The sequence below is a fragment of the Colius striatus genome, chromosome 18 (assembly GCF_028858725.1).
Source record: "Colius striatus isolate bColStr4 chromosome 18, bColStr4.1.hap1, whole genome shotgun sequence".
In the NCBI taxonomy this organism is placed as follows: Eukaryota; Metazoa; Chordata; class Aves; order Coliiformes; family Coliidae; genus Colius; species Colius striatus.
In genome coordinates this window covers 11,682,983-11,710,417 of record NC_084776.1, presented here as the reverse complement: position 1 = coordinate 11,710,417, position 27,435 = coordinate 11,682,983, and the positions used below count along the sequence as shown (strand labels likewise).

General features: G+C 42.5%; 1 protein-coding gene across 1 annotated transcript in view; it reads right to left on the bottom strand.

Moving 5' to 3' along the window:
- Nucleotides 1-12,575, bottom strand: part of B3GNTL1 (UDP-GlcNAc:betaGal beta-1,3-N-acetylglucosaminyltransferase like 1) — a 120,439-nt gene extending 107,864 nt beyond the window's left edge. Inside the window, exons 1-4 of the mRNA XM_062011186.1 lie at nucleotides 12,477-12,575; nucleotides 7,496-7,612; nucleotides 7,271-7,370; nucleotides 1,511-1,575 (exon numbers count right to left, since the gene is read on the bottom strand). Of these exons, the coding sequence (XP_061867170.1) occupies nucleotides 1,511-1,575; nucleotides 7,271-7,370; nucleotides 7,496-7,612; nucleotides 12,477-12,575 (381 nt within the window). The remainder of the gene's footprint in view (nucleotides 1-1,510; nucleotides 1,576-7,270; nucleotides 7,371-7,495; nucleotides 7,613-12,476) is intronic.
- Between the last annotated feature and the right edge of the window lie 14,860 nt (nucleotides 12,576-27,435).

Genomic DNA, 27,435 nt, shown 5'->3' with positions numbered 1-27,435 from the left:
GGTTTACTGTCAGTGCTTTACAGACAACTAGATCTGTCTAAGTTGAAAAGAAAGACTGAGCCAAAACTTACATAAGTACATGATTTCATACAGATTTGAGACAGAATATGTGAAGCTCCATGGGACAAAAGAATAGTAAGTTCACTGAGGTCCACTCAGCCACAAGCAGACTCAGCTAACTTCAGTCAACGTAAATATGTTTGTAATGTAACGTTTGTACTTCCTGAAATGCCCCATCCAATGTGGTATCTGCCCAAGCATGGAATACCTGAACTTTGCAAATCATAAGATATACTTCTTTCTTATTCTATTTTAGACATGCAAACAGCCTCACTGATTTACAATACAGGAGAGTTACATCCATGGAACTGTTACTTTAAATTAAATGGCACTTTGTGTCTACCTGAAGTAAAGCAACAACTTGATCCTGAATTCATTCATCCCAACAAAACTGGCATCACTCCAATCACTTCATGGCATAATTAATGATGTCCCTACACTCTTCCAAAATCTGGTGAGTCAGATGATCAAAGCCAGACCAGCATATTTCATGCTCACATTTCCTCAAAATAATTTGTTTAGGAAACTGACACTCGGTGCTGGATATGAAATGCTTCTTTTTTGAGGTATGAGAAACTGACCTTTCCAAACACCATTAATGTGTGTATGTGATTGTGAGCTCTGGGTACTCTATGGCTGTCCAAATTGTTTCTGAAATGCCCATATATATCCATAAATATCAGATGTTACATGGAGTTTGCAAACTGAAAGACAACCCAAATTAAAACCTGTAGGCTGTAGAGTTTACATCCTTGTTCTCATGACACTTTCTGACAAGCACAGACAATCATAACATTAAGCTGACTCCTACCTGAAAACCTGCACTTTCAGCAACCAGTTCATCCTAGTAATGTACTAAATCATAGTTCAGTTCCAATCCAGAGGAAAGAATCAACCTTCAGGTGAAATTATATGACATCAGTGAGCCTTAAAGGTCCTGCTCCTCTTGCCTGATCCTAGCCACGTGGCACCATTCCTCAGAGCAGCTCTGCACATTTGTGAAATCCTTCACTGCATATTAAGCTGGATAAAGGCAGTTAGTTACCTGTGGGCCAATGAACTGTGTTCAGAGAAGGTATCCAACAAAGGACAGAAAAAAGTTCCAAAATGGAAGGTATTTTGCATCTTATTTTGCATCAAAAAGCCACTAAGCTCTTAGTTTCTCATCAATCTAATTGTCTGAAGAATGTGTGAAAGAAAAATCCTGAAAACACCTAAACAACAATCTTGCCCAGTCCTGCTCACAATAGCTTGTGAAATCTAATAGGATCAAAGAATGGTGTCAGGCTGTAGGCTTTCTTCAGGTTGGAACACAACTTTACAGCTATAAATAGTAACCAGCACATTTAACAACCAATAAACACCTTGTCTTTAAGGCAAACCAACAAACACATTTAAAACAAAAGAACATTGTTGAAAAAACTGCATCAGACAATATAAATTAACTTACTGAGTCCAGAAAGCAAAGATAGGATCCTGAGCTCTGAAGCACTGCTTGATTTTTAGCAAATCCCACTGTTGAGAAAACAAAGATTCAATTATGTGGTAGTTTTTACCTTTTCTTTTTTTTTGTCAGGAACAGATGATAGGAAATACAAAAATCAGTATCAGGTAAAGTATGGAATTTTTCCATATTTAAAATGAGATAATTTGTAAATATTTCAGTAGGATGCCTACTGCATATTCTGATTATGAGCTGGATGTGAATTCTACCACCAAGTAGAATTAGAATACTTGTGTTAGCCCTTCACAAAGACATTTTATGTGATACATGTCCTAAAGAGTTCAGTTATCTAGGTTTCACATCCAGTACCTCAGATCATAGAACCATAGTTGGAAGAAACCTTTAAAGGTCATCTATTCCAACCCCTCTGCAATGAGCAAATGCTGAAAATCGTTGGCTCTATATACATATCAATCTTTCAAGTCATATCAAATAGTAACAAATCATAAAAAGGCAAAGAAAGCACAACAGATAACCAGGCAACTGGTTCTTCCCATGAGGGGACCAGGTCTTCAGAAGGACTCAAAATCTGCTCCATTATGTTTCTAAATATAAGCAATGCAACTACAAAAACTTGATGTGTCATTTATATAATGGCACATGTAATACATAGGGGAGTCAAGGCAGGAGAATATATGCACAAGGAACACAAACCTGGATTGTGTATACCATAGCATGCTGTTATCAACTATGGAAAACCACACTGAAATACAAACTCGAGTCAAATGACATTGGCATCTTGGGTCTTCTAGTTTCTGACTCCCTGGCACTTGTTGAGTCTTTTACCAAGTGATGATTTCAGAAAGTTGAACCAAAGAAAACCTTGTTGGCAGCTTAATTTCTGAAGCAGATGACAGCACTGGAGAGTCAAAATACCCATGAGAGCCAGACAAAAGGGTAGGGAGAAACAGGGACACACAGACAAGGGTAAGGATGGGACTGCAGCAACCAGCAATAAGATGAACTCAGCTTCCCACTGAAATAGATCTGCAAGGTAGGAGTGTTCAGTGGTGCAATATCTGTATGTAGACAAAGCCTACCCAATAGCATTCTGTCTTTGAATTCTTCTCCCAGGCAGTAGTTCAAGAAAACACCACACTATATCCTGTGTTATTCTGAAAAATGCTACATGAATTCTGCCTGGTCATATGTATAACATTTAAACTTTAAGGTATTTCTGGAACCAAGTCAGGAAATTCAGCAAGACTGCTCTGACATGCAAACCAAATGATGTTAAGATATGCAATACTGCAGGGTTTTTATACCTTCATGGGAAAACTGGAACTGTAAAGCCAGAAAAATCCCACCATGAAGTAGAGCAGGTCAATTTTAAATAATATTGTCTCTAAAGTTCCTGGTTTTCCACTTGACAAAAGAAGACTTCTGAAACTCCCTACTCTTTTTATGTGATGGCACTTTAAGTTCACTCAGAAAACAAATTTAATTGGGCTAAAGGTTCACTTAGTTTCAACAGCCATCTCCTTGGCTATTTCGTTGAGTTGTCCAAGTACAGAAAAAGACTTATGACTGCACTTCTTCCTCAAAGGACCACTATGTCAACTACCAACAGAACACCACTAATAAAGGCTCTTCTTTGTAATTGTATCATTCTTTTCTTATGTATTTTGAGCACTTTAATCCTCATCATAACTTCATCATGGGTTTCTTGGACTTTCTATGTTACAGTATGTTTACATCTTACTTACTATGCACATACAAATATTTAATCTCACCTATAATGGTTACTCTCCTTCCTATTGGCAGCATGAAAGCAGCTGGCAAAGGCAGTAGTTACAACAAGAGCAAGCTGAATCCTGGCATGAGCAGTCTTAGTGGGAAACAACTGATGCAAGTTAGCAGGTCTGGACATGCCAAACAAGCAAAACCCTAATATTGTGGAGGTCCCTATTAAAGCAAGAGGCAAAAGAACAGGATAGAGCTAAATTTGCCCAGCATCCATCATCCATCAAATCAATACTCTTACACGTCATTAGCAGCTGTAAAGCAGATGATACATATATTTCAGTGCTGTCAGTAGTACACCTCAATACTCCAACAACCTTCAGCAGAAGATAATGAAGCACTAGGAATCAATATTGTAGCAAAAAAGTGAAGGACACTCAAAAGCTAATACAAGATGAGAATTATATCACCCTACTAACTTGCTAAAATATTTCAGATCTTGTTTTCAAATAAAGCATTTAAAATAATGATATATTTAATATTTTTATGATTAAAAAGTTGTTATAGATTTCTAAGATTAATACAGAAAACATCCTGCAGCTTTTCATATACCAGCTTGTTTTTAAAGGAGTGAGAAGAAAATATGTATTGTTAAGAAATGATTAATCAGAGAGACATAAGTCCCTGTAGAAGAAACTACCTATTAAAACTTGTTTCAGCACAAAGAATCCTATGTTTGGCATGAGGAAAATTTTTTCTTTAATATTACTCTACTGAACAAAATCAAATGTTTGTGCCAGGTCTCTGAGTTTTGTAAGGCCTGCTTACTTGGTGAAAAGAGCCTGTTACCATGGTTACAGCCGTAAAAACTTAAGCCTCAGTGAGATATTAACATTCCTCACTCTTGGAAAGAGAAAGGTTTCCTTTTTTTAGGCAAGTGACCCTTTCTCTTTTTTTCTAGGTTCTCTCCCTTTCTTTTACACGTTATAAAAGAATCAGAAATAAATCCTAATCTTGTGTAAATAGTTTAAGATGTGAAGCCTGACTAGTGTATTGTTTCTGTGCTAAAGCGTCTTCTTTTAAAGGAAAGACTCCTTACAGTTGTAACTAGTCCTTAACATAATAAAAGTAAATCACTGAAAGCAAACAAATACTATGTATTTCAACTAACCTGCTCCTAAAATGTAACAACCATGAAGATATCCTCATTTTGATGGTGACCTGAGAGTGACTTCCACATGAATGAGCTTGGTTTGCTTTTTTGGTTTGCATTTCATACAATTATTTCAAACAACGCCCATAGCAGCATCCCTTACCCACAGTTTATTAAAGATTTGTTCAGGTTTCAGCTATCCCAACACTGAAAAATGCAAGCTGGAACAAAAAGTATTCTGACATATCTAATGGCACAATATAGTACTCGTAGTTCACAACACAAACTCAGCTTCCTAAAGTGCAAAGGTGAACTGACTTCAGAATTCTAAGATCAGTTATTGCCAAAACATTGCACCTGTGTGTTCTTGGAAACTAAAAACTACTTTACACACAATACAATACTCTTTTAAGAACAAGTTTTACACATAGAAAACGTTTTATAAAAATGAAAAACACAAGATAGAACAAGATGGTATTAACATAAACGTTAGTAACTCATTTTCCTAAGTACCATAATTAATGACTTCTGGTATTATTCTTCTACTTTTCAAATGAGAAATAGCAACCTACTTAGCCTTCAGGTCACTAACTACTAAGAAAAGTAAGATCTGAAAGGAGACTGATCACCCAGTAGTTGGGGGGAGGGAGGGAGGGAGGAGATAGATAAACTTCAAGGAGTACAAGCAATTCTCGACTTTGCTCAACTCCCAGCTTTATCAGTTGCCTGAAAAATTCCCCTCTACAAACCTTGTCTCTCTTTTGTCATCACCAGCTCAATAATGCTAATATTACAAGTTGCACTGTCAAAACAACACCAGACCATGCTAGAGATGTTAAAACACTAAAAATATTTACAGTAACAGCTCTGCTGTGTTACTTCAGTACTGCCAGGTCTGACAACTGTTTAAAAACCAGTTTTCAAAAAGTCCATGGTCAAAAGAAATGACAGCAAATAAAGCCAGGGGCCTCCACCAAGCTGCAAATGAATTCAGTCCACAAACTCCAACTTATTTGTGGGCTTTTTCATAAGAAGATCATTTTAAGGAGACTGTAAGAGCCCCAGGTTTCTTTCCAGTTACAAACAGGACATTTAGTTAAAAACCAGAAGTTGATCAGATTTTGTATTACAGTGTTTCCAAAGTGTAACTTTTCAAGTGACATAATTAGAAAGATACAGATTTGGTACCAGTTTTACATCAATTTGTGCTTGTCTACTGATTTTCACAAAACCTGGAATGACAGAAACATTAGTTATACAGCTCCTATACAAAACAGGAGCACATTGTTCTGCTTCCTTTGTCATTCTTCATAACACAGATACATATTCCAACTTCAATGCCTTTCAACATCATCTCCTTCAAAGAGTAATATACTTCGATTTGTAAGCAAGCCCATCTGCTAAAAAAACCTCAACATAAACCAACCACAATTAGGAAAAGAAAAGCTGTTTGAGACTTCTGTCTATAATCTCCTCCAGTGGGTAACTGTAATGTGCATCAGTGTTAAATCATAGAATCATAGAATGGTGGGGTTGGAAGAGACCTTTAGAACTCATCCAGTCCAACCCCCTGCAGAAGCAGCTCCCACCTAGATCAGGTCACACAGGAACATGTCCAGGTGGGTCTTGAAGCCCTCCAAGGAAGGAGCCTCCACACCCTCCCTCTGGGCAGCCTGGGCCAGGGCTCCCTCACCTCGCAGTGAAATAGGTTTTTCTTATGTTACGTGGAACTGTTTGTGTTCCAGCTTCATCCCATCACCCCTTGTCCTGTTACTATCTACTACAGAAAAGAGGGATGTCCCAACCTCCTGACACCCACCCTTTAGACATTTATACATGTTAATAAGATCTCCCGTCAGTCTCCTCCAGACTAAACAGCCCCAGGTCCTGCTGCCTTTCCTTGTATGAAAGATGTTCTATACCCCTGATCATCTTGGTGTCCCTGCACTGGCCTCTCTCCAGCAGTTCCCTGTCCCTCTGGAGCTGGGGAGCCCAGAACTGGACACAGGACTCCAGATGAGGCCTCACCAGGGCAGAGCAGAGGGGGAGAAGAACCTCCCTTGATCTGCTGGCCACACTCTTCTTGATGCATCCCAGGCTGCCATTGGCTTCTTGCCCACAAGGGCACATTGCTGGCTCATGTTCAGTTTATTATCAATCAGCACTCCCAGGTCTCTCTCTGCAGAGCTGCTCTCCAGCAGTTCGAACCCCAGCCTGTACTGGTGCAGGCGGTTGTTCCTTCCCAGATCAGTTAGGAATCACACAGTCCACCTACCCTGTGTATGGTTTTAGCCCTTTGTGTAAATCCATGAGTTTCATGAGAGTCTTTAGCTCACACCAGCTTTTGTGATACCTCTATTTCGATCTGATCATCGTCATTGAAGGTATATAAAGAATGTATTTTGTTCTACTTTGGGCTCTGTTCTACAACACTGAAAGACATGCATTTACTTTTCAAATCTTCATGCAAGACATTTTGGATTTATTTTTTTCTTAAAACTCATCTCCTGAAGATACACCAACTATCAGAAAGCCAGGGTGAAACTGTGAGCCTTAACAACATTGTGTACACCACAATTAAACAAAATTCTTTTGCAGAGTGGAGCACAAGTGTTAAAGCCAAGTTCTTCTCTCCTGGATGTATAAACAAATTCTACAGAGCCAAAACCAGGATGGCCACATTTTAAACTGGAATGAGTTTTTGAAAGAAAACTATACTACTCATTCTTTGAATCACAGAGAACTCTGCAAAACAATGTGGGTTTTTTCTATTGCAATGCAAGTGGCTATAAAGACAAACTGAAAAGCAGAACTTGCCTGCAATAACAACCTAACTCAAAAAAATCAGCTCCAAACATGAAGCTACATACCGCCTCCAGGTAGAGATGAATCACTGCTACCAATGATGACAGGAACCCCAGCCTCTTCCAACTTGACCTTCCACTCTTCAATAATTTCAGGTGAACCATCCTAGAAAAATGATGACACAGATGCAGCTGTTTTAACCTGTATGGTGAAAACACAGCCCAAAACATAAATTCCCATCAGAGATAGTATTTACTTGAACAATGTTTCAAATAAGGTCTGAAACATACCTTACTGGCATCATTAAAAACTGACAGCTCCATGGTTTCTTTAAAATCTTGTTCCCAAACTGACTTCAAGCATTCATCCAACCAGCACTCGCTATTGTGAACAGGCACAATGACAGACTACAAAAAGCAAACACAAATCCCAATGTATGTCAGTAAGCACTACTTTTGTTTACTTACACAAGAACACTCATTGAAAAAAGGAAGTGCCAGATCCTTCTGAAACTTTCACTAAAATATGCATCTTAAAAACATGAAAGTAGGCAAAGATCATTTATTTTCATCACAAATACACAATTGTTTTCTTATCTGTCAAACACTTTTCCATTTTTTGAGTTCTACAAGATGGTTTTTAGTAGATCTCTGGGGAAACAAAAGAGACTACTGAGCCAAAAATGCTAACAAACATCCCTAACACCACACAAAGCCTTTCCTAGTACTCCTGCATTTCTTACCACATTCTTCCATTCATGTATCTTACTCATCAACTTGTCTTTAAGTGCACTGGGACCAGTACTGTTCAATCTATTAATCAGTGACCTTGCTGAGGGAACAGAGGCACTGTCAGCAGGTTTGCTGCTGCTGCTGCTGCTGCTGAAGTGGGGGGAGTGGCTGACAGCCCAGAAGGCTGTGCTGCAGTCCAACGAGCCCTGGAGAGGCCGGAGGCTTGGGCAGAGAGAAATCTAATGGCATTCAAGCAGGGCAAGTGTAGAGTGTTGCATGTGGGACAGAACAACCCTGGGTACCAGTACAGGTTGGGGAATGAACTGTTAGAGAGTGGTGTAGGGACCTGGAGGTGCAATGTGCCTTCGTGGCCAAGAAGGCCAATGGCATCCTGGGGTGGATAAGAAAGGCTGTGGCCAGTAGGTCGAGAGAGGTTCTCCTCCCCCTCTCCTCTGCCCTCACAAGACCACATCTGGAATATCATGTCCAGTTCTGGGCCCCAGTTCCCAAAGGACAGGGAGTTGCTGGAGAGAGTTCAGCACAAGGCCACAAAGATGGTGATGAAGGGAGTGAAGCATCTCCTTTCTGATGAAAGGTTGAGGGAGCTGGGGCTCTTGAGCTTGGAGGAGACTGAGGGGTGACCTCATTCATGTTTAGAAATACAAAAAGGGTGTGTGTCAGGAGGCTGGATCCAGGCTGTGCTCAGTGATGCCAATGATAGGACAAGGAGCAATGGGTAGAAGCTGGAACAGAAGAGGTTCCAAAGGATGGAGCACTGGAAGGGGCTGCCCAGATGGGCTGTGGAGTCTCCTTCTCTGGAGACATTCAAACCCAACTGGATGAGTTCCTGTGTGACCTTCTCTAGGTGATCCTGCTCTGGCAGGGGGGTTGCACTGGATGAGCTTTCAAGGTCTCTTCCAACATTCTGTGATTCTGGGATATATGCAGCCTGAACCTTTGGGCTCTAGACAACTTTAAAAAACATTATTCTATCTAAGATTGTTATGAAGCACATTAGAAGATGACATGTGACAGTTCCATAATCCACCCTTTCAATAGCAGTCCTTCCTACTGCAGCCTCTGTTCAGCCACATACACATAAAGCACGAAAACCTACCCAAAATATTTTAAACTTGTTCAGAAACCAGAGACAAGGCATTTCTCTGTTCAGTTACTCATCACTCTTCTAACTAACCCCCAAAACGACACACACACACTCAATTCTTTCAGTATCTTAGAAGAAAAAAAAATCCCATGCACAGAATGCAAAGTCCTAATAAATCGATACAGTAACACACTGGCCATGTTTGTACAGGGAGAGTCCAACTCCCTACCTGTTTTTTAGATCACTTATAGATGGGGAATTTAAGGTATAGAGCCCAAGTACCTTGCAAAAGGTCTCATTGCACATTTTAAGAAGTTCCACTCTTAAGGTTCTGTGATTCCTAGCAACAGAATTTAAATTCCTAATCATATGTGTATCATAAACACAGAAGTTTGAAGAAAAAGAGGATTAGTTGCTATTGTGAGCATGTGAGAATCTTAAATTACTAGAAGAACATTGAAACTGATTTTGTCAAGGTCCATGTGAGCACATGTACATTGTGCAAATACAAACGTCAGTAGGTAGGTTCTGTGGACACTGGGAAGTGTATTTTTGGTCTTTTCCAGACTGATGTATATAAACACAGGTATTACAGAGTATGATGTATGGTACAATTAACAAATAGAAACTTAACATTTCACAGCAAAATTTTAAAGACCAAAAGGAATTCCAAAAGGAATGAACATCCTGACTTTTGCCAGGGTGCTGTAACGGGCAAAAGAAGTATTGAAAGGAAGTAGGAGGAAAGCTATCTAAAATGTTAAGCAAAGCAGGTCTTTGGCTTTTCATTTGGAGAGGGAAATATATAATGAGAAATTTAAAAAAACAAAATCATGAAACTGATTATGAAATAACTACAACATATAGATCAAAAATATTACTCCAGAGAGGTCTCAGATCAGTACTTTGAGACTAAAAAACGAAGCAAAAAAATCAGAGATTCTAAACCAATATATTAATTTAGTAGGGACTTCAATATTCTTTATGTCTAGATGGCAATTAAAAGATAACTAATCAAGCTAAGCATTCAGAGGGAAAAGTTAGATAACTCTTCCAATGACAATATTGATTGACAAAACTGATCTAGGTGAACGTGCTTCTGCAGGAGGGTTGGAATGGATGATCTCTAAAGGTCCCTTCCAACCCCCACCATTCTATGATTCTATGAATACATGAATATAAACTAGCTATAGTTTTGCACATCCAGAAAAATCAATGATTTCTCAAGTTGGTTTTCAATTTGCCCAGTACAAATTTGACTATACCATCGCAAACTAGTTTGATATTTGCTTGAAAACTGAAAAACTAGAACTTCTTTGGCTTTTTCTTCATACTGAACTATGTTCATAGAATCATAGAATGGTGGGGGTTGGAAGGGATCTCCAGAGCTCATCCAGTCCAACTCCCCTGCAGAAGCAGGGTCACCTAGATCAAGTCGCATAGGAACGTGTCCAGGTGGGTCTTGAAGACCTCCAAGGAAGGAGCCTCCACAACCCCTCTGGGCAGCCTGTGCCAGGGCTCCCTCACCTGAACAGGGAAAGAGTTTTTTCTTATGTTTAAGTGGAACTTTTGGTGTTCCAGCTTCATCCCATCACCCCTTCTCCTGTTGCTACTATAGAAAACAGGGATGTCCCAGCCTCATGACACCCACCCTTTAGATATTTATAAATGTTAGGTCAGGACAGCAGTGCAAAATATCAAGATTATGTCTGGATCTCTCTGTTTAGTTTGAATTGAAAACAAAAAGCAGAACTTAAGACAGTAGCACATATAAAACAATCTATAACTTCCTGATGGCACTAAGGTACTCTGAACCCAGTCTAACAACTGATTTCAGTGAGCAAGTTCTGCTTCCACAGAACTATCACAACAACCCTGAGCTAGATTTCTGCCAAAAGGTTGAGCTGAATTGCTGATGATACTAATGTGTAAGATCTGAAAAAGTAACAAATCCATAGCAGTAACTGTACACAGCAACATGATTAAAGTATCAGAGTACTGCTAGAGATTCCTTAGGTTCCACTGTTGACACCACGTTTGCTGTTTTTCTGTGTTACTGTTTAACTTTTCTATTTAATATAAATTAAAAACCCCACAGAGGTAAACTTTCATCTCTTTCTAGTTCATATCAACATTTGTAACCTGGCTTGAAAGTCACAGTTGGTACTTATCCTGAACTAGGCATTAAATTGACCTTTATCACTGTGTGGCTATATCAGAATACTTTGGGTCATTTAGAGAGAAAAACTTGAACCAGGGCACTATTTTACTTACAGTTGCAGAGTCACAGTAAAAGAATACCCTAATAGCTGGCAGTAACCTCAGAAGACTCTGTCTATTTCTTCTGTCCCAAAATAAGATCATCTACAGCTATATCATTACTGACAAACCATAATCTCCAGGGACAGAAACGCCAACCTTGCTAAGGCAATAGCTAAAAGCAGACATAAGGGAGAACAGGAATAAAGTCCTTTTGCTGCAGTTTCTGCCAGCTACTACTTCCCAATCCCAGCAGATTATTACAATGCTAATTCTTTCTGCAGCAGCCTTTCAGACATATGAAGACTGCTACCAGGACAGTGAACTACAGAAACATGCAGAAAACTCTGTCAAAGTAATTTTGAGTCAAGACAGGGACATAAATTGCAAGCAGCTAAGGCACTTTTGTCATCAACTGAGTGACTACTGAGTCAGAATTAGCATTTCATTAGCTAGGACTGATTTATAGCAGGACCTAACAGGAGAGCATTCTCATGGCCTGCAAGCCAAGTACCAGAGTTAGAACACAGACCTACGAATCAGACTGGATTTCTGCAGTGTGACACTACCTGCTTTTCCCTGAACATCACAAATTTTTGAGTAAGACATGAAGCAATTTTATGTATTTTCAGTAATGTAGTTTTGCTCTCACAAAGCTGAAAGTAACAATTCTTGGCTTTCCTGAACAATTAATTTTCATGTCTAGCAAAAATGACAGAATGCTAAAGGCTTCACAGGTAGTTCAATCCCCTTTCTTTTACAAATCCTTTACTCAGCTGAACCATTCCCTTCCTCCTTCAGCTAGACCACTGAAAAACAATACAGGATTTCTCCTTTCTGGCATCACCACCATCACCCTCCACTAAGAAGATATATATTCAACAACTCCAAAGTGAAAACTTATTTTCAGTTTCCTCAGGTTTCAGTTCCAGTAGACTCCTACCTGCCTCCACATCTGAATGTGGGAAACAAACTTTAAAGGGAAACATTTCAGCACCGCTGAAGATTTTACAGAAATGAAACCGTTATTTCTAAATGAAATTTTCCTGTAAGTCATTATTACAAACCAGCTAAGAAACTCGTGGTGGGCAGATACATGCTAATTTTGTCAAATCTCATCTATGGGATACTTTAAATAAAGCCAGAGCGGATTTCAGGACGCAAGCGCTGCCCTGCCTTTAGGATCCGCGGCTCTGTGAAGTTGTGCGTTATTTTCACATGCCCATCGATCTGTGTGCTTCTGCTTCTCCGGAGTTTGCCTCCCTGCATCGGCATTGCTGCCGGGCCACAGCGGTGGTGTGTGTGTGTGGATTTGCAGAAGAAAAACTAACAAAAAACCCGACAGACTAACCAAACACTGTTACAGGGAGTAACGAATGAATGAAGCATTGTAAGGAAATGTTAAAGCTATCGTCTCAGTGTACGCAAAGATGCCCTGGCTGTCATTCTGCGAGGCCAGCGGGCGCAGCGATGAGGGCAAAACCCCCCCGGCAAAGCCCTCGGGGATCAACCGCAGCACCAACACCTCTGGCGAGAGCGCACACGAGGGAACTCGCCTCGAGTGCCAGAGCCGCTCAGGGAGCCGTCTTCCCCGGGCCACGGCTCTGCGGCCGCTCAGGCACCGCCCTCCCCGCCGGAGCCGAGCCGCCCGCCCGACACGTACCACCTGCACGGCGCGGCCTCGGCCCGGCGGCCGGGGGGGCAAGGGGCGGCGCGCTGCGGCGGAGCTCCCGCCGCCTGTCCCCGCCTCCGCCATGGCCGCCGCCGCCCCGCTCCGCAGCGGCCCGCAGGGGCCGGCGGGCCCGGCCGGGGGAGGTGGCGGCCCGCCTCACGAGTCCCGCCGGCCCCTCCCCGGGCCCTGGCTGGCGCCGCTCCCCGCGGCCGGGGCCGGGCGGCCGCCCGCCTTCCCCGCTGCCGCCGCCTCGTCCCCTCGGGCCTCCCGGAGGAAGAACGCGGAGCGCCGGCCGGAGGCGCCGGAAGCGCGCAGCGCCACAGTCGATGGCGGCGGCGGGCAGCGGGGCGCGGGGCGGGAGAGAGGCTGCATCGGCCCGGGCCGGAGAGGCCGCCTCAGCCGGGGCTGCTGCTGGGGCATCGGGGTTTTCAAACGTTGCTCCTCGTTTCGTGTCGGCAGTGCCCCGGCCTGGCTCGGGATATGTCAGGCCGTGGGGGGCTAAGGGGCCTGTCTGAGGAGACGTGGATGCCTTAAATAAACCTTCCTGCTCACTAATTGGGTTTTTTTTACTTGTATGTCTCTCCAGCCAGTACTTGTTCTCGTCAAAACTGGTCTCTTCGGGGCTACCAGTGGCTCCTTAATGTTTTAAAACCATTACAAATATTGTTTGCTGGTGGTAACAGTGTCGTTATTGATCATTTACTTAGGGAAACTATGATTGTGCAACCACTTGGTCCCTTGGAGCTACTCAGAGCTAAAAGGGATTGTGAGACCTGGCCCTGTACAACAACCTATTCAGGACTTTTAAAATTTGCACAAAGCAATCATTGTTGAGCAAAATCCTGAGATTATCCTGTGTGTATCCGAAGAGCCTGTTAAGCAAATAGACAATTCAAGGAGCAAATGCAGCGGAGTTATCTTAAAATGTTTGTTGGCACACAAATCAGAGAACAGAGGAGACAAGAAAGACAGCCAAGCAGTAACTCACCCGTGGAATCTCTTTCAAATTATCTACACAGCTTCTCTCCATCCAGCCTGAGTTTAATCTCTCTCTGAACAGCACTGCTAAATATGATCATTTATTTTTCTGTCGACAAAGGCTGCTAGCACTTTTATGTTGCCTGCATGCCTGGCTTTATCTAAGAAAGTGTAGCTGAGTATTACTTTACTCACACTGAACCAAACAAAAGTCCTAGTCAGGGACCAGTGCCTCATTATGTGAAGCAGTCTACAAAATGCAGGGCAAAGTGTGTCCTTCCCCGAGGAAAACAGAGAACCAAGCAAACCCCCCAGAAAGGCTTTCCAAGTTATATTCTGTAGCTGACCACAGGTAATTGACTACAAACATATACTTTGAATGTGACTTTCATTTAGGGGAGAGTTTGAACAGACTTTTAACGGCCCACAAGCATGTAAAAACTATTCAGTGGGGTTTTCTGAGCAACCTAGGCCTCAACTTACATTGTGATAGTAGTTACCTCCTGGCTTTTGAAAATCTAGCAGGCATTTGTGTGTTCACGGGCAAATAAATAGTTTCCAAAGTACTGCCGTTGTTTCAGTCCTTGTTCACTTGGGTCAGAGTGGAAAGAGATCTCCTAATGCTGTCATGACAAACTCTACTACTCTAAATAGATGCAAGCAGAAATGATTTGGTCCTGGTTGTACTTTCAACTGCTCTACTTCAACGATTCTTTTCAGAGTGGCAGCAAACAGCACCCAAATAAGTTCTTACAGCTAAAGTCATTACAGAATCCAAGATATTTCTCATCATACCAGTTCTTAGCTTTCATTTCTGGTAAACCAATCTCTTGAGGATCATGCCTGTAGACATAAAACCTGGAGATGCTGCAGGCATTAGCTAGCAAAGACTAATTTTCTTCATCCTGATGGAAAGACAACGTTACTGAGAAAGTTGTTTTGCTTTCTTTACACTTACCTCTGTCACTGAAAAAAATGACACACATTAGTTGTAGTTATGCACAACTTAGACCTGCTGACTTGTGAGGACAGATCTTGACTGATTTCACTGGGAGCCTAGGAAACAAGATTAGAAAGACTGCTTGTGTAGAGTATCACTAGGGTTATTTAGGCCAAGTAGTCTTGGGTTTAGTTTCTTTTTTAAATGGTCAAATTGTAATTGAGTGGGTAAAACAATATCCTGACAAACAAATCTGTTGGTGTTATAAAGCACATTGGCAACTTAGTGGAGTCTATTGGAAAGACAGGAGGAGTGAGTACAGAGTTTTGTGCTAACACATTTGTCACTGAACTTACAGTCCTGTGTACTGAAGCATTCCCAGAGCACACCATGTTGGTCACGCAACAGAGTAGGTAAAATAGTCAGCTTAGAGCTAGTTTTAAAGCCACTTGTATTCAAAGAGTGCTTTGAGCTTCTAAAAATGCTTGGTTGTCCTCATAAAACATGACAGTTGAGCAGCAAGAAGAGAGCAATGCAATATTTCTCATTATAGCACCCTAGGGCAGCGCGAGACTTCAGAAGCCCATCCAGTGACCATGCCATCCTGAGACAGGATCAGCTTTGTCGTTCCTGACACCTGCTAGCCTGATCTCAAAGGCCATCCTCTGGCAAAGGAGGCTTCATAACATCCTCAAACAATTATTGCAGTCCCCAGTAACTTTACCCTTAGAAAGAATTTCTTAGTGTTTAACCTAGATCTTGCTGTGATCTCCAAGCCCCCTCACATTTGGCAGGCTAAAATCCTTTCCCCTAGCAAAAAGATCCAGACGTGTCACCTCCCCAGTTTTAGAGACTATAGCATAACTTTCCCCTTCTATATAGAAACTTCTTGCTGTGTCTCTCCCTGCACAGACTGAAGTCTTCAGCTCCCAAGGTACAGCTTCTCAGCTCAAATCCTCTGGTAGTAACAGGAGTTGAAATACTTTCCCTTAAGCAAAAGTCCTTTCCTTCTCCCTTAGTTGATTTGGCACTTTGACCACCTTTCAAGCCAGATGGGAGAAGCTTTGCTGGGCCATTTAAAACAACAACAAAAAAAAAACCACCTTAGCACCCCAGCCTCCAGTTTTGCAGGCCTAAAAAATGATACCCATTTCACAATCAAACACCCTGAGCGAATACAAACGAGAAGGTCAGCAACCTGGCAAAGAGAGGACTGCAGTCTCTTATAAAGGCCACAGCCCAACAACCCCAAAGCCTTCATCTCTGCCCTGAGAGGGTCCCTCAGCCCCCTCCTTCAGGGATCCTCTAATAGCCCTCTCCCAGTGTTTTGATCCCCTGCAGCTGTGTGCCTTCTCAGCTGCCTTCTTGCTAGTGCCTATGTTAACCCTTTCTTTGCTGAAAGGGCTTGCAAGCTCCATCCCAAATCTGTTATTCCTTACCCCTCCTGCACACAGAAAACAAATCATTCCCTTCCTCTCTTTGTTTAGGTTTTGCACATCTGATTCGTTCAGTCCTTCCTCCCCTGGTTGTGCTTTAGCCCTCTTCAGGTCATGCTTTAGGCCTCTGTTTGTTCTCATCACGCGCTCCTGGACTCTCTCTGGTTGCTTTGCATCTCCGCTGGAGAATGAGAGCAGCAGCAGACCTAGTGCTCCCGCTGAGGCTGTGCCAGGGCTGGGCAGGATTACTTCCCGTGTCTTGCAAGCCATACTCCTGTTTGCACAGCTTAGTGCAGTGTTTGCCTTTTTCACAATGGCTTGACACTGTTGACTCCTAATCAGCTTGTGATCTCTTATATCCCCTGGATCTCTTTTTTTTTGCATGAGGGAAACAGTATTTTAGCAGTTTTATTCCAGACAGCCACACGAGAAGAAACTGCCTGAAGTAGTGTGAGTGAGATTATCTGCTTTGTGCTTCAATGCCAGAATTGTTTACTGGCTCCAAATTTGTTAGATGTGTACACCCTGTTAAGGGGGTTGCACCATTGTTGCTAATGCCTTCCTTTGGCCTTCAGAACCTTTACTACTAGTGGGGACTAGTACCTAAGAGTTATTTGGGCCAATTTCCCTGTGTACTCAAGACTTCAAATGCTCAGCTGAAATTGCAGGGCTAATTGCACTGAAGAAAGCATCTTACAATTTAGACACGTTGAATCTGAACAACCTCACTGAAAAGTGCTGTTACTCTTTAGAGAAGAACTGTTGTGTGATACATTCCTCTCTGAAACATTAGCTGTCGTTACAAAGGATGTTGCTGTTGCTTGTTTCTGTTTCTTAAATGAGTCAGTCTGCAGAAGCCCGTGGTTGTTTTTGTAAGCTGGCAAATGCCACAAATAGTCTGTTAACAGGAGTACTGGACTTAGGTACCTTTGTGGGTGAACTAGAAAGACCCCATTCATCTCAGTACCAATCCACACCTCCAAACACACACTCCTCTTGCCCACTCCCAGTCATCCCGCTCCCTGTGCACTTTCATTTCATGTCCTCTCATCACTCTGCCTTGCAGTTTTGTGCAGGTTCCCTGTTCTGCTGGAGCCATTAGCTGCTTTGGTTCAGGCTGTTGAGTATACCTCTACGTTTTGTGTGGGTTTGTGGCATTAAGACTGCAGGAGATAAGGTAGTGGCAAGGGACAGACCAGTCCTTCCACAGAACTGAACGAGATCAGTGCAGGGTTTCCCTTGCCTACAGCTTCAATAACTGAGCAATCTTATGCAAAGTTAGACTTTCATTTAGCAATCTTTTCTTGAAGGAATGTTTCTGTAGAATGTTATGTTTTCAAAATGCAATAAAAGAACCATTTTTTAGCTGGTGATATCTGCTGGAGGATCCAGTGATAGTCAAGCAGCTACGGTCTAACCATCTCAGTTAATACAGTTTGGTTTTGTTATTAAGTAACCAAACCGAAACCCATAAAGTAATAACAGCATTTTCCTTACTTACCCAAAAAGCTTTATTAGTCAGTCATTTAGAAAGAAAAAAAATCCTATTTACAAAAGATAGCAAGAGTCAGATAATGGAAATAGATAAAAGTTAGCCTTGAAATCCCATTTTCCTAATCTTAACAAAGCTCCTGTGTGCCACAAGTGATAACCCTTGAGAATCAAAGCTTCTACTTGAAGAAGAATAAACCTTTAGAAAGTTCAGCTGAGGTTCTTTGTTTTTCAAAACCATGCCTCTGTTTGATCTTCTTGATGACTGAAGTGTTAAACACTTAGGAAATAAAGTTATGCCAGAAAGCTGAGGAAAGTAGATGGAATTGTGTGCTTCCCAAACCTTTGTTGGTGGATTCATACTGTCCACAGTCAGAATTGTGTTGAACTTCAGTACCTTTGGGAGCTTAAACTGCTTTGTATATAAGTGCAGGAAGCATCTGACATTTTAAGATGGGAAAGCACTTAAAGAAATAAATCATATCCCTCCAAAGGAATGTATACGTAACAGGAACTGGGATTTGTATAATATACAGGGATCCACACGACACTGAATTGGATGCACATCTTTATATGACATACAGACAGGAAGGGAAATGAGTAACATTTTGAATTATGAGTTAGCCAAAGGCCTCTAAAGAAAAGATTACAAGACTTGTATAGCTCTAGAGATTACAGCAACTTCAACTTAATACATCTTCCTTGAAAAAAAAAGAGTTAAATAGGCCTTTTAAATCTTTATACTACATTAAAGAGACATCTTATTATATCACATCTAACTATATCTTTTAATATAATTCTTAAAACACAAATCTACTGGGAAAAGTGGGTCCTAAAGTGCAATTTATTGTAACTAACCTTTTCAGTTTTGTTTAATTTTCAAGCAAAGGCTGTGTTTTCATTTTCCTGTAAATGCCAATTCCTCAGGCTCACCCTGGGTTATGAAATTCAGAGTTCTTTCAGGTTCCTGCATCTTCAGCAAAACAGATTTTACAGCTTCATTAAAGTTAATAATACTGCTGCTAACACAAAGGCTAGTAGAATGAGCAGCTTACTCCTTTACAGCTGTATTGGCTGTGTGTTGTAAAAGAGTAGTAAAGATTGAATTCTTGTAAGAAAATTGACCAGATGTGAGCAGAAGAGAGACGGGGAAACTGTTCTCTTTCAGTCAAAAGCTAGTACTCCATTTGTATGCACTTTCTTTTCTGAATGTAACTCTCCTCAAGGTGAGGAAGGCTTTTAAACAGCCTGACAAACACGCTGCTCACCTGGGGACCTCCAGCTCTCTGAGGAAACAAGCCAACAAGCTGTGCAAACGGTCTCTGTGATGGCTTGTTAGGTGCCTGTGGCTTCTGAGCTGTGGGAGGTACAGAGGCACCATCCCAGGGTGAGGTCATCTGTCCAGCCAAGACTCATGGTTGGGACATCCTCATGTTGGTTCTGCAGGGAGCCAGAGGTGATGATGCCCAGCACTGCTGCTCCTCCCTGGCTTCAGGGGAGCTGAGGAGAAGCCATAGCCCCATGTGGCATTAGGGACTGTGGGAGCAGCCAGCACTGGGGCACGTGAGAGGGAAAGAAAAGGAGACTCTGGAGCCCTTTAGACCTCAGCAAATCTGCCTATGTAAAAATCCTCTCAAAGGACTTTATCAAGTCACAGTAATTTTGTGTGAATAAAATGACAATTGGGTCGAGTTGGGGTTTTTTTTTTGATAGGGTTGTGACATCTTCTGTGACATTTCAGATACAATTTGGCTATCAAAACTGTTTTAGGAGTAGGTCTATGGAGACTACATTGCTAGCAGGATGTAAGAGATGACAGTCAATTTCATGTGTACAGGCTCCCTGGTAACATCACTCTGATACCATTAGAGCCTGCAATAAACCACCACCATACTCATCTGCTTCTGCTGGAATACTCTTCATCCTTTCCACAATCAACACAGATACTTTACTTCTACCTAAACTCTCCCTTGCTAAATAAGGTACTTCTTTCTTTTCTACTGCAAGAGAGAAAGAGAGATTTCATTTCACCATCTGGGAAGCAAAGAGCCTCATTTTGACTTCAAGTGAAATCAACTGAAAATGGCATTTGTGTCTGTTCAGCTGGAGTTCAAGACATCTAAGTGTACAACTCCACTGGTAGCATTGATCTAGAAGCAGGTCTTGCAGGTGTTTGAATACTGAGGTATCTCTATTTGTTAGAGTTTTCATCTTGGGTTCTCAACTGATTTATGCAATGAACAACCCATGTGCCAGTTGTGGTTGTTACACAGGTAAACTTGAACTTTGCCCTTCCTTATTGATGCACAACCTTGGTATGTGCATTCCTTTCTCTTCCCACTGTCCCTGCAGTTGTGCTTCATTATTGTCAGTGCTTGTCAGTTAGAAAACTACATTCTGTTTTGTTGGGGACAATTAACTAGTTGGAGAGAGCAGCTCTCCTAGGATCCCTGCTAGCTGTGTATCACCAGCCACCGTCTACTGATTCATTAAATAAACCAGAGATGTGCTTCACTTCTCAATGAAGCAAATTCTTGTCTCTCAGTTGACCAGTTTGCAAAAACCCTTCAGACTTTTGGGTGTCTCACTGTCTTATGACAATTAAATGGGAAAAGACATTGCATAGGCAGTTAAATGAGAGCTCTTGTATGAATTAATGACATAATTACTTTATATGCATTTTCTTGTGTTTAGGATGCTGTCTTTCTAAATGCCAGGGAAGAAGAATACTAGGAGAGGAAACAGTCCTTGTGCTGCTCCAGTATTGTGACTTGCAGCCTGTCTGAAAGCATAACAAAGACTTGATTGTGCAACTGCCCAGCTGATCCAACAAGCAATGAATAAGTGAGCAATGGTCAACAGTAAAGGAGTGGATATCACAGAGGGCAATTCAAAGGGGTTATAGTGCTGTGAAGTGAGGGAGGCATGAAATGAAATAGAACGAGAGATAAAAAGATAATCAAATGTTTTGGTTAGTTCCACCTTTTTCTTTTTCTTTCTTGAAATGGTCCATAATTTTTGGACTAAATAGAAAAAAACCCCTGTAGCCTGGTCAGAGGTAAATCTTACAGAAAGTCACCTCATTCTTTCAGTCTAAAGGAAAGCTATTTTAGAAACAGAATCTGATCACTGTGATGAGTGAGATCTCCAGAAATCTGCTTGGAAGACATGTTAGGTAGCATAAGACAGGTCACTCGTAGGGGAAAGAAGTACAGATTGTCAGATTTTTGTGTCTGCTCAGTCATTTGGGTCCACATAAGGCCTAACCCAGTCTTGTCAGCGTGAGACTGAAATGACAGAATGAAAGAATGAGCAAGTTTGATACGTAACGAGAGACCTTCTGTCATGGGAGCACCAGTATGTAGTGAAATCAACAGTAGAGAGGAGTCCCTTCAAATTCTCACAGTAGTCTTTCTACCCTTGAATGGGTTTGATTGGATTTTCAGCCAGTGTCCTGTCTGAGAAAGCAGAAGATACACAGACATTTCTGTTACCAAGGTAGCAAAGTTCAGATCTGAAACTTGAACAACTGCTTCAAGGACTTCTCCCAAAAAGCTTTAAAAGAGAGTTTGGGTGACCACAGCATCTTCTAAAACTATTCACATTTATTCTAGCTTCATGGAGATTCTGACTGAAGGTACTTACTAATTGGCTAGTCATCACTTGTGAGGTGTTGTTGGATTTCATGGCTTGCCACTGTCCTTGGGCCATCTCAAACTAAGAACTTTTAGCCTCACCAAGGCCTGTTACCATTCCTTCCAGCTTTCATGTTGTTTTGTCTTTGCCACTGCTCTCACAACAATAAATTGTCCAACCACCATGAATTTGTGTTAGTTGATTTTCAGAGCTCCTCATCACCTAAATTCAGCATCATATTATAGAGAAATGACTTTCACAAGGTCGGGTAAGGAACTGAGTGGAGACTTTGAGACCCTAACTTGCCCCTTCTTCAGCCCTGTCAGTGGGATATTTCTGTGTTCAGATTTGTTAGCACCTAGATGAGAGTGTAGTCTGACCTAACAAAGCCATGAGACCCAAAACACACTTTGAACCTAAATTTGTCAATCAAGCAATGAGAATCTCTTTCAGCAGAGGTACTGCTTGTCACCTGGAACCTACAAAATACATTCAAGTCTCTCTGGAGGAGTTTTCTTGCTGCTGAGCGGAGTGGTGCTAACAGGGCCACAGAGATGCAGGGCCCTTCACCCCTTCCTTCAAGAGACATCTGCCCTGCAAACAGTGCCACAAAGCAGCACAAAGGACCCGGCTTTGTGGGGCAGTGCAGATCTGATTTCATGAGCTGATCCATTGTTTTTCCTTGAGCAAGTATGTAATAATGTTGGAATGTATGGATTAGTTAGACAATCCCTGATCTGCTTTAATCAGAACTAGTGCAGTTCCTCCCAGAATGTCACTGCCAAGGAGCACTGTGCAGACAGACTGGGCATGGACAGAGAGCCCTCTTAGTTTTCTCTCTGTCAGTGCTGCAGTATTTGCTAAGATACCACTCATTTAGTCAGTGATGAGTTTAAGAAGAAATTGAAATTCATGTGCTGTTCATAACAACTGAGCTGCCCTTTTTCGAGGAAAACTGCCATTTTATTCAGGGCAGGAGGTGGAAGTTTGTCATATAAAAACTATCCCAAGGGTCAAATCTGGCTCACAGAAACCTGTCAGCCTGGCTCTAAAAAAAACCCACTGTCATCAGATCTGAGGGTGATCAGGGCTCTGAAAAGGCTCACTGTTGAAAATGAAGTGTGAAATTTGCAAATGATTAAGTTGAGCTGTTTACCTTGTTAGTTCATCATGTCTGCAAAAATATTCTCTTCCCTCCTGGTAACCTGGCAACGAATACACAGTGCACAGTTATTTTTTCACAATTTGTAGGAGAGTTGCATTAAAATGCATGTCAGTGTCTTTATTTCATGACAGGCATGTACCAAACAACACTGCAAATGTTTGTTTATCCTGGCAAGGGCTGGATTTGTTCAGTATAACTTGCTTTAGTTTTGTCTAAGTTCTGAAGCAGAAAGAAAAATAACATCCCTGTTTTTAGATCAGTGTCACAAATATTCTCTTTAGCTTTGTTTGTGTTATGAGGAGTGACTACTAATGGACTGGGACCTGTGTCCTCTGCTATCAGATCCTCCCAGCCTCATGTACTGGAAACTTCTGAATACCTTTGAAGAACTCCTGATGGCATGGGCTGAGTCTGCATCTTGCAGAGTGTACACAGGCTGGCTGAACTGAAGAAAGTGAAAAGCTAAATCAGCCAAGAGGATATGCATGGAGATAAATATCAGCTTCACCAGTGGCATCAATGACATTCTCTAAAACAGGAAATTAATGTTCGTTAGGTGGTAAAAATAAACAATTGGCTCTCTTCAAATGGTCCTCAGATGAAATGCTGGGCTTCTGAGGACTTTTTGGCAGACAGTTTAAATACCCAGGTTATTGTGAAATGAAAAGAAAACACTAATCCTTGTAGATGAAATGCACAGAACTATCCCCAAAACAACAACATGCTGGAGGCCACTCTAGAGGCTTTTGGTTTTTACTCCAGCTTTATCCAGTCTCAGGGATGCAAGCAGGAGTTAATGCCTGTGTCCCAGAGGAGTCCCTAGGCTTAGGCACTGACTCCTCTGCTTGGGTGCCCAGGTCCTGAGACAGTTGCTGTGTGGGATGGCAAATGATCTGTGTTTCTTAGCCATCTTTTGTGCTTTGTATTACCTTTTTGATCCTCTCAATAGGCTGCTTGGGGCCAGACATCATTCCCTTTATTGCTTTTCAGTTGGATGTGCAAAGACTAAAAGGAAAATTCCTATCTGGGTTGCTTAAGGTGCTTGGGGAGGGGGAGATAGAAAAAAAGCACAGGAACCATTGCTGCCCCGATACTGTGGCCTTTGGCTTGATGAAAACCAAGCTGTGCAGCTTGGAAAAATGGTCCTTGGTATCCTGAAGCTCTGGTTCTAGCACTGACTACAGAGCACAGATTGAATTCTCCCTCCACCTTAGACTTCTTGGCCAAGATTACACCTCACTCAGCCTCCCTAATCTGTATGTATTTTATCTAGCTGTTTGAATTAAAAGTAGCTAAGCCAGGAGTGTAGTCTCCCTCTGCAGTCAGCACAGAGGGACAGGCACTTGCAGAATGTGATTCAACTCCTACCTGGGCTGAGTTACCAGGTCTTGCAAAGGGGCTTCGCTCCCCAGTAGCTCTGGGGGACACAGAGGAGGAAAGGACACTTGACTTCCCTGTTTAAAGGCTGTTAAAGTCCTGTGTCTTACCTCACTTTGTACCTGTGAGATGGACATAAAGACCATGAGGAGAAAGGGACATTTATTTGCCAGCAGCTCCAAGTGTAGAAATTAAACCCACAAAATACACACATTGGCCAAAGTTCTGATTTTCCTTAAATGTCTGAGTATTCATGGTAAATGAACTTCCTTGTCTGCAGAAAGAGCATCCCTGTTCTCACATTCCCTCCAGCAGCCAGAGGTGTGACTTTGGGTGCACCTACTGCTTCGGCCACATCACAGGTCTGGACATCAACCCCTTCTTATGTAGTTAGTTATTTATTTATTTGGGTACTATATCTTGTAATTAACTTGTCCAAATAATGTTGGGGTTTTTTTTCTGTTTGTGTTGGTTTGGGGTTTTTATTTTTGCCTAGAGTTTTTCTGTTTATCTGACAATTAAGACTCTGCAAACACCAAAGTCTCACTTTTGTGCCTATGGTGAAATCCACTGCTGTGGGTGGGAGCTGCTGGGGATCCTCATGTAGCCATCCAGAGGCAGAAGGAGAGCTCTGCCTGCAGCCTGAGCTGCCAGTTCAGTGGGAGCTGTTTGTTCCCGAGAGCTGCCTGTGTGTCTGAGGGGAGAGGGGCAGCTCCCCTGCCCCCTCTTTCAACGCTGCTGCTGTAACACTGCCTCGCTTTTTCATATGCAGTCCCTAAACTGACACGCATCCACCCCAAGCACTGCTGTCCTATGGCTTCGTTTTGGACATGCTCTTAATGCTCACTCTTTCTAGGAAAGATTTGCTTATTTTTCCTTAAATGTGTATTGTTTTCTGTTACATTCCAAAGGCCAAAACTTTTCCCCACACTCAGACACGAATACTAACAGAAGTAAGCAGGAGTAAGCAGAAGGGTGTCATTATGGATGATTGTATTTCCATTACTCATTTTAACATCATGAGATCAAGTACCACGGTCCCCCCTCACCACACACAAAGATTTCCCACTGTCCATTGAGCCACTGAACCTCAGTTGTGTCTGTCTGCTGGATCTACCTTACAAATTCCATTCATTTCATATTGCTCCTGTATTAATTCTCTATTGACTGTGGCTTGTTCGAATTCACATACTACTCTTTTCCCCCTCCTGCTTTGCCATGCATGCTGTTTAGCTATGGCTTTGCCTTTCCAGAAAATGCCCTCCTCCTCCTCCCCCTCCTCCTTTAAAGTTTCAGATTTCCCTTCCTGGCAGCCAGCGAGGGGCTGCAACACCATGCACCAGCCCTTGCGTCTGCTCTGTAACCACAGGACCTGATTCACCTCCTGCAAGCTGAGTAGCGTGAAAATAAATCAGCTGAGAGAGAGCTGGTTTGGGAATTGCAAAACAGGGACACATGGTGAAACCAACACACGGGCTGGGTAATGACCAGCAAGGCTCTCAAGGAGTTTGCAGTTCTTCCGTATATATTCCTTTTGGGACAGCAATGCTGAGTGAGACCTTTCAACAGATTAGCTCTGCCACACTGTTTAAACCAGCTTTGCGGGTTCCTTTGAGATGTGCTTAACCCAAAATCCTGAAGCTGCCCTTTGCTGTGCCTTCCAGCAGGGTCCCAATTTGGCAGGAGAGTTTTGTGCCTAATACCTAGGGTCCAAATGCAGCCAAGCTTGGAAGAAAATGTAAATCCAGACCTGAGCTGGAGTCTATCTCTAATCACCACCTGATCTTTTTTCCTCCAAATCTGCACATTTGAGTACAGAAGTAAATTAGTCATCTCTCCTTCAGCAGGGACTCCTGCAGCCGCCTGCTGAGTCTTTTAAAACCACCACTGTGTGATGCTGGGTTTGTGCTGTGACAAGCAAATACGTCAAGTGAATTTAGAAACAAGGGTCTGAAGCAACTGTGTAGCTCCTCATCTTTGAGTTGCTCTTTTAGGAAGGCAATGGAGCTTTATTGGGGTTCAAGTGTTGGAGTGTAGAAGCTGTTTCCAGAACCTGTATCTCCAGTCCCGCCACATTAGGCCAGTTTAATAACTCAGTGACTTCTGTTTTCAGAGTAGTGTGAAGCCTTTGCTAGAGGACTCCTGTTTCCTTTTGACATGATACAATATTTCCCTCCCAGAGCTCAGCAAAGTTCTGCTCTTTCTGAACTGTAAATGTTAAAAGAAAAAATTACTGTTCAGAGTGTTCTCTCTTGAAAAGATGTTTGCTTTTCACAGCTCAAACAGAAAACAGCTCAGTGCATCCAAGAGCTGCCTCACCCTTTGAGCGTGTTCCCAGATCTCAGCCAAGAGCACTACTATGGAATAGCTGTGTAGCCGGAAGAGCATTGTGGGGATTGAGATGCAAATGAGCAAACCAAACAGCCCCCTTCGCTGCAGAGGTTCCCTGTCTTCCTCCTGCCTCGGACTTTTGAACTAGGGGAGCCCGAACCTGGGCAGGGCTCTGCAGCCGCAGCCCTGCGCTCTGCGGCTTGGGTCAGATGCAGAACTGTACCAGCACCTCGACGGCACGGCAGGCAGCACAGGCTTCCACAGCCCCTGCCTTGCTCTCAGTTTTCTGGGTCCCCAGAGGGAAATGCCACCGGCTTCTCTCGGTTAAAAGGTGGAGAATGAAAGGCAGAGGTAGGTAACCGTGGCAAAATAGCACCCACTGCTCCATATCTGAAAAGCTCCCAGTTTTCAGGCAGTTTCAGAAGTCCCCAAGTGTAACGTGAGCAGCTGCCCGGGCACTTGGTTGTTTTCTCCAATGCAGAGTTAGAATAATGCAAAGGAACTCAGATACAGTGAGTCAGGGGCATGTAGGGGGGTGCATATATAAGCACAGCAAGGAATAAAGCCATAGGGTGTTTTCTCTGTATGCTTTTCTTTCCAGTGTGAGGGAACGAAGTGAAACATCGTAACAAAGCTCCTTCTGAATGACCAAGGCTCTGAGCTCTACAGCCCGTGCCACTGCACACGACCAGGAGAACCAGGCAGTTTGCATGATTGCACGCTGTCATCACTTTGCTCGGTGTTGTCCCCAATCCTAATTACATGTTTACATGTGTTGCATCACTGGGCATAATTACTGTAATTATGCTAATACTTTATAACTAACAGAATTACAGTACCTGTAATTTACCAAACAAAAACGACATGAAAAGCTAAAGCCACAAGTGGAAGGGGATACACTGCAAAGGGTTTAATCCTGGGTGCAGAAGCACGCAGGAAGCACTCAGAACTGGAATATCCTGGTTTAGCCATCGGGTCCTCCCAGACAGCACTTTGCAAGGTGTTTTAAAAGGCACTAACGAGGCACAAACTCTGAACAGTGTGTAAATGTTTATTACTCATCCACGAATTCTCACCTAGAAAAATCTGTGCAGTGCCTTTAACAAAGC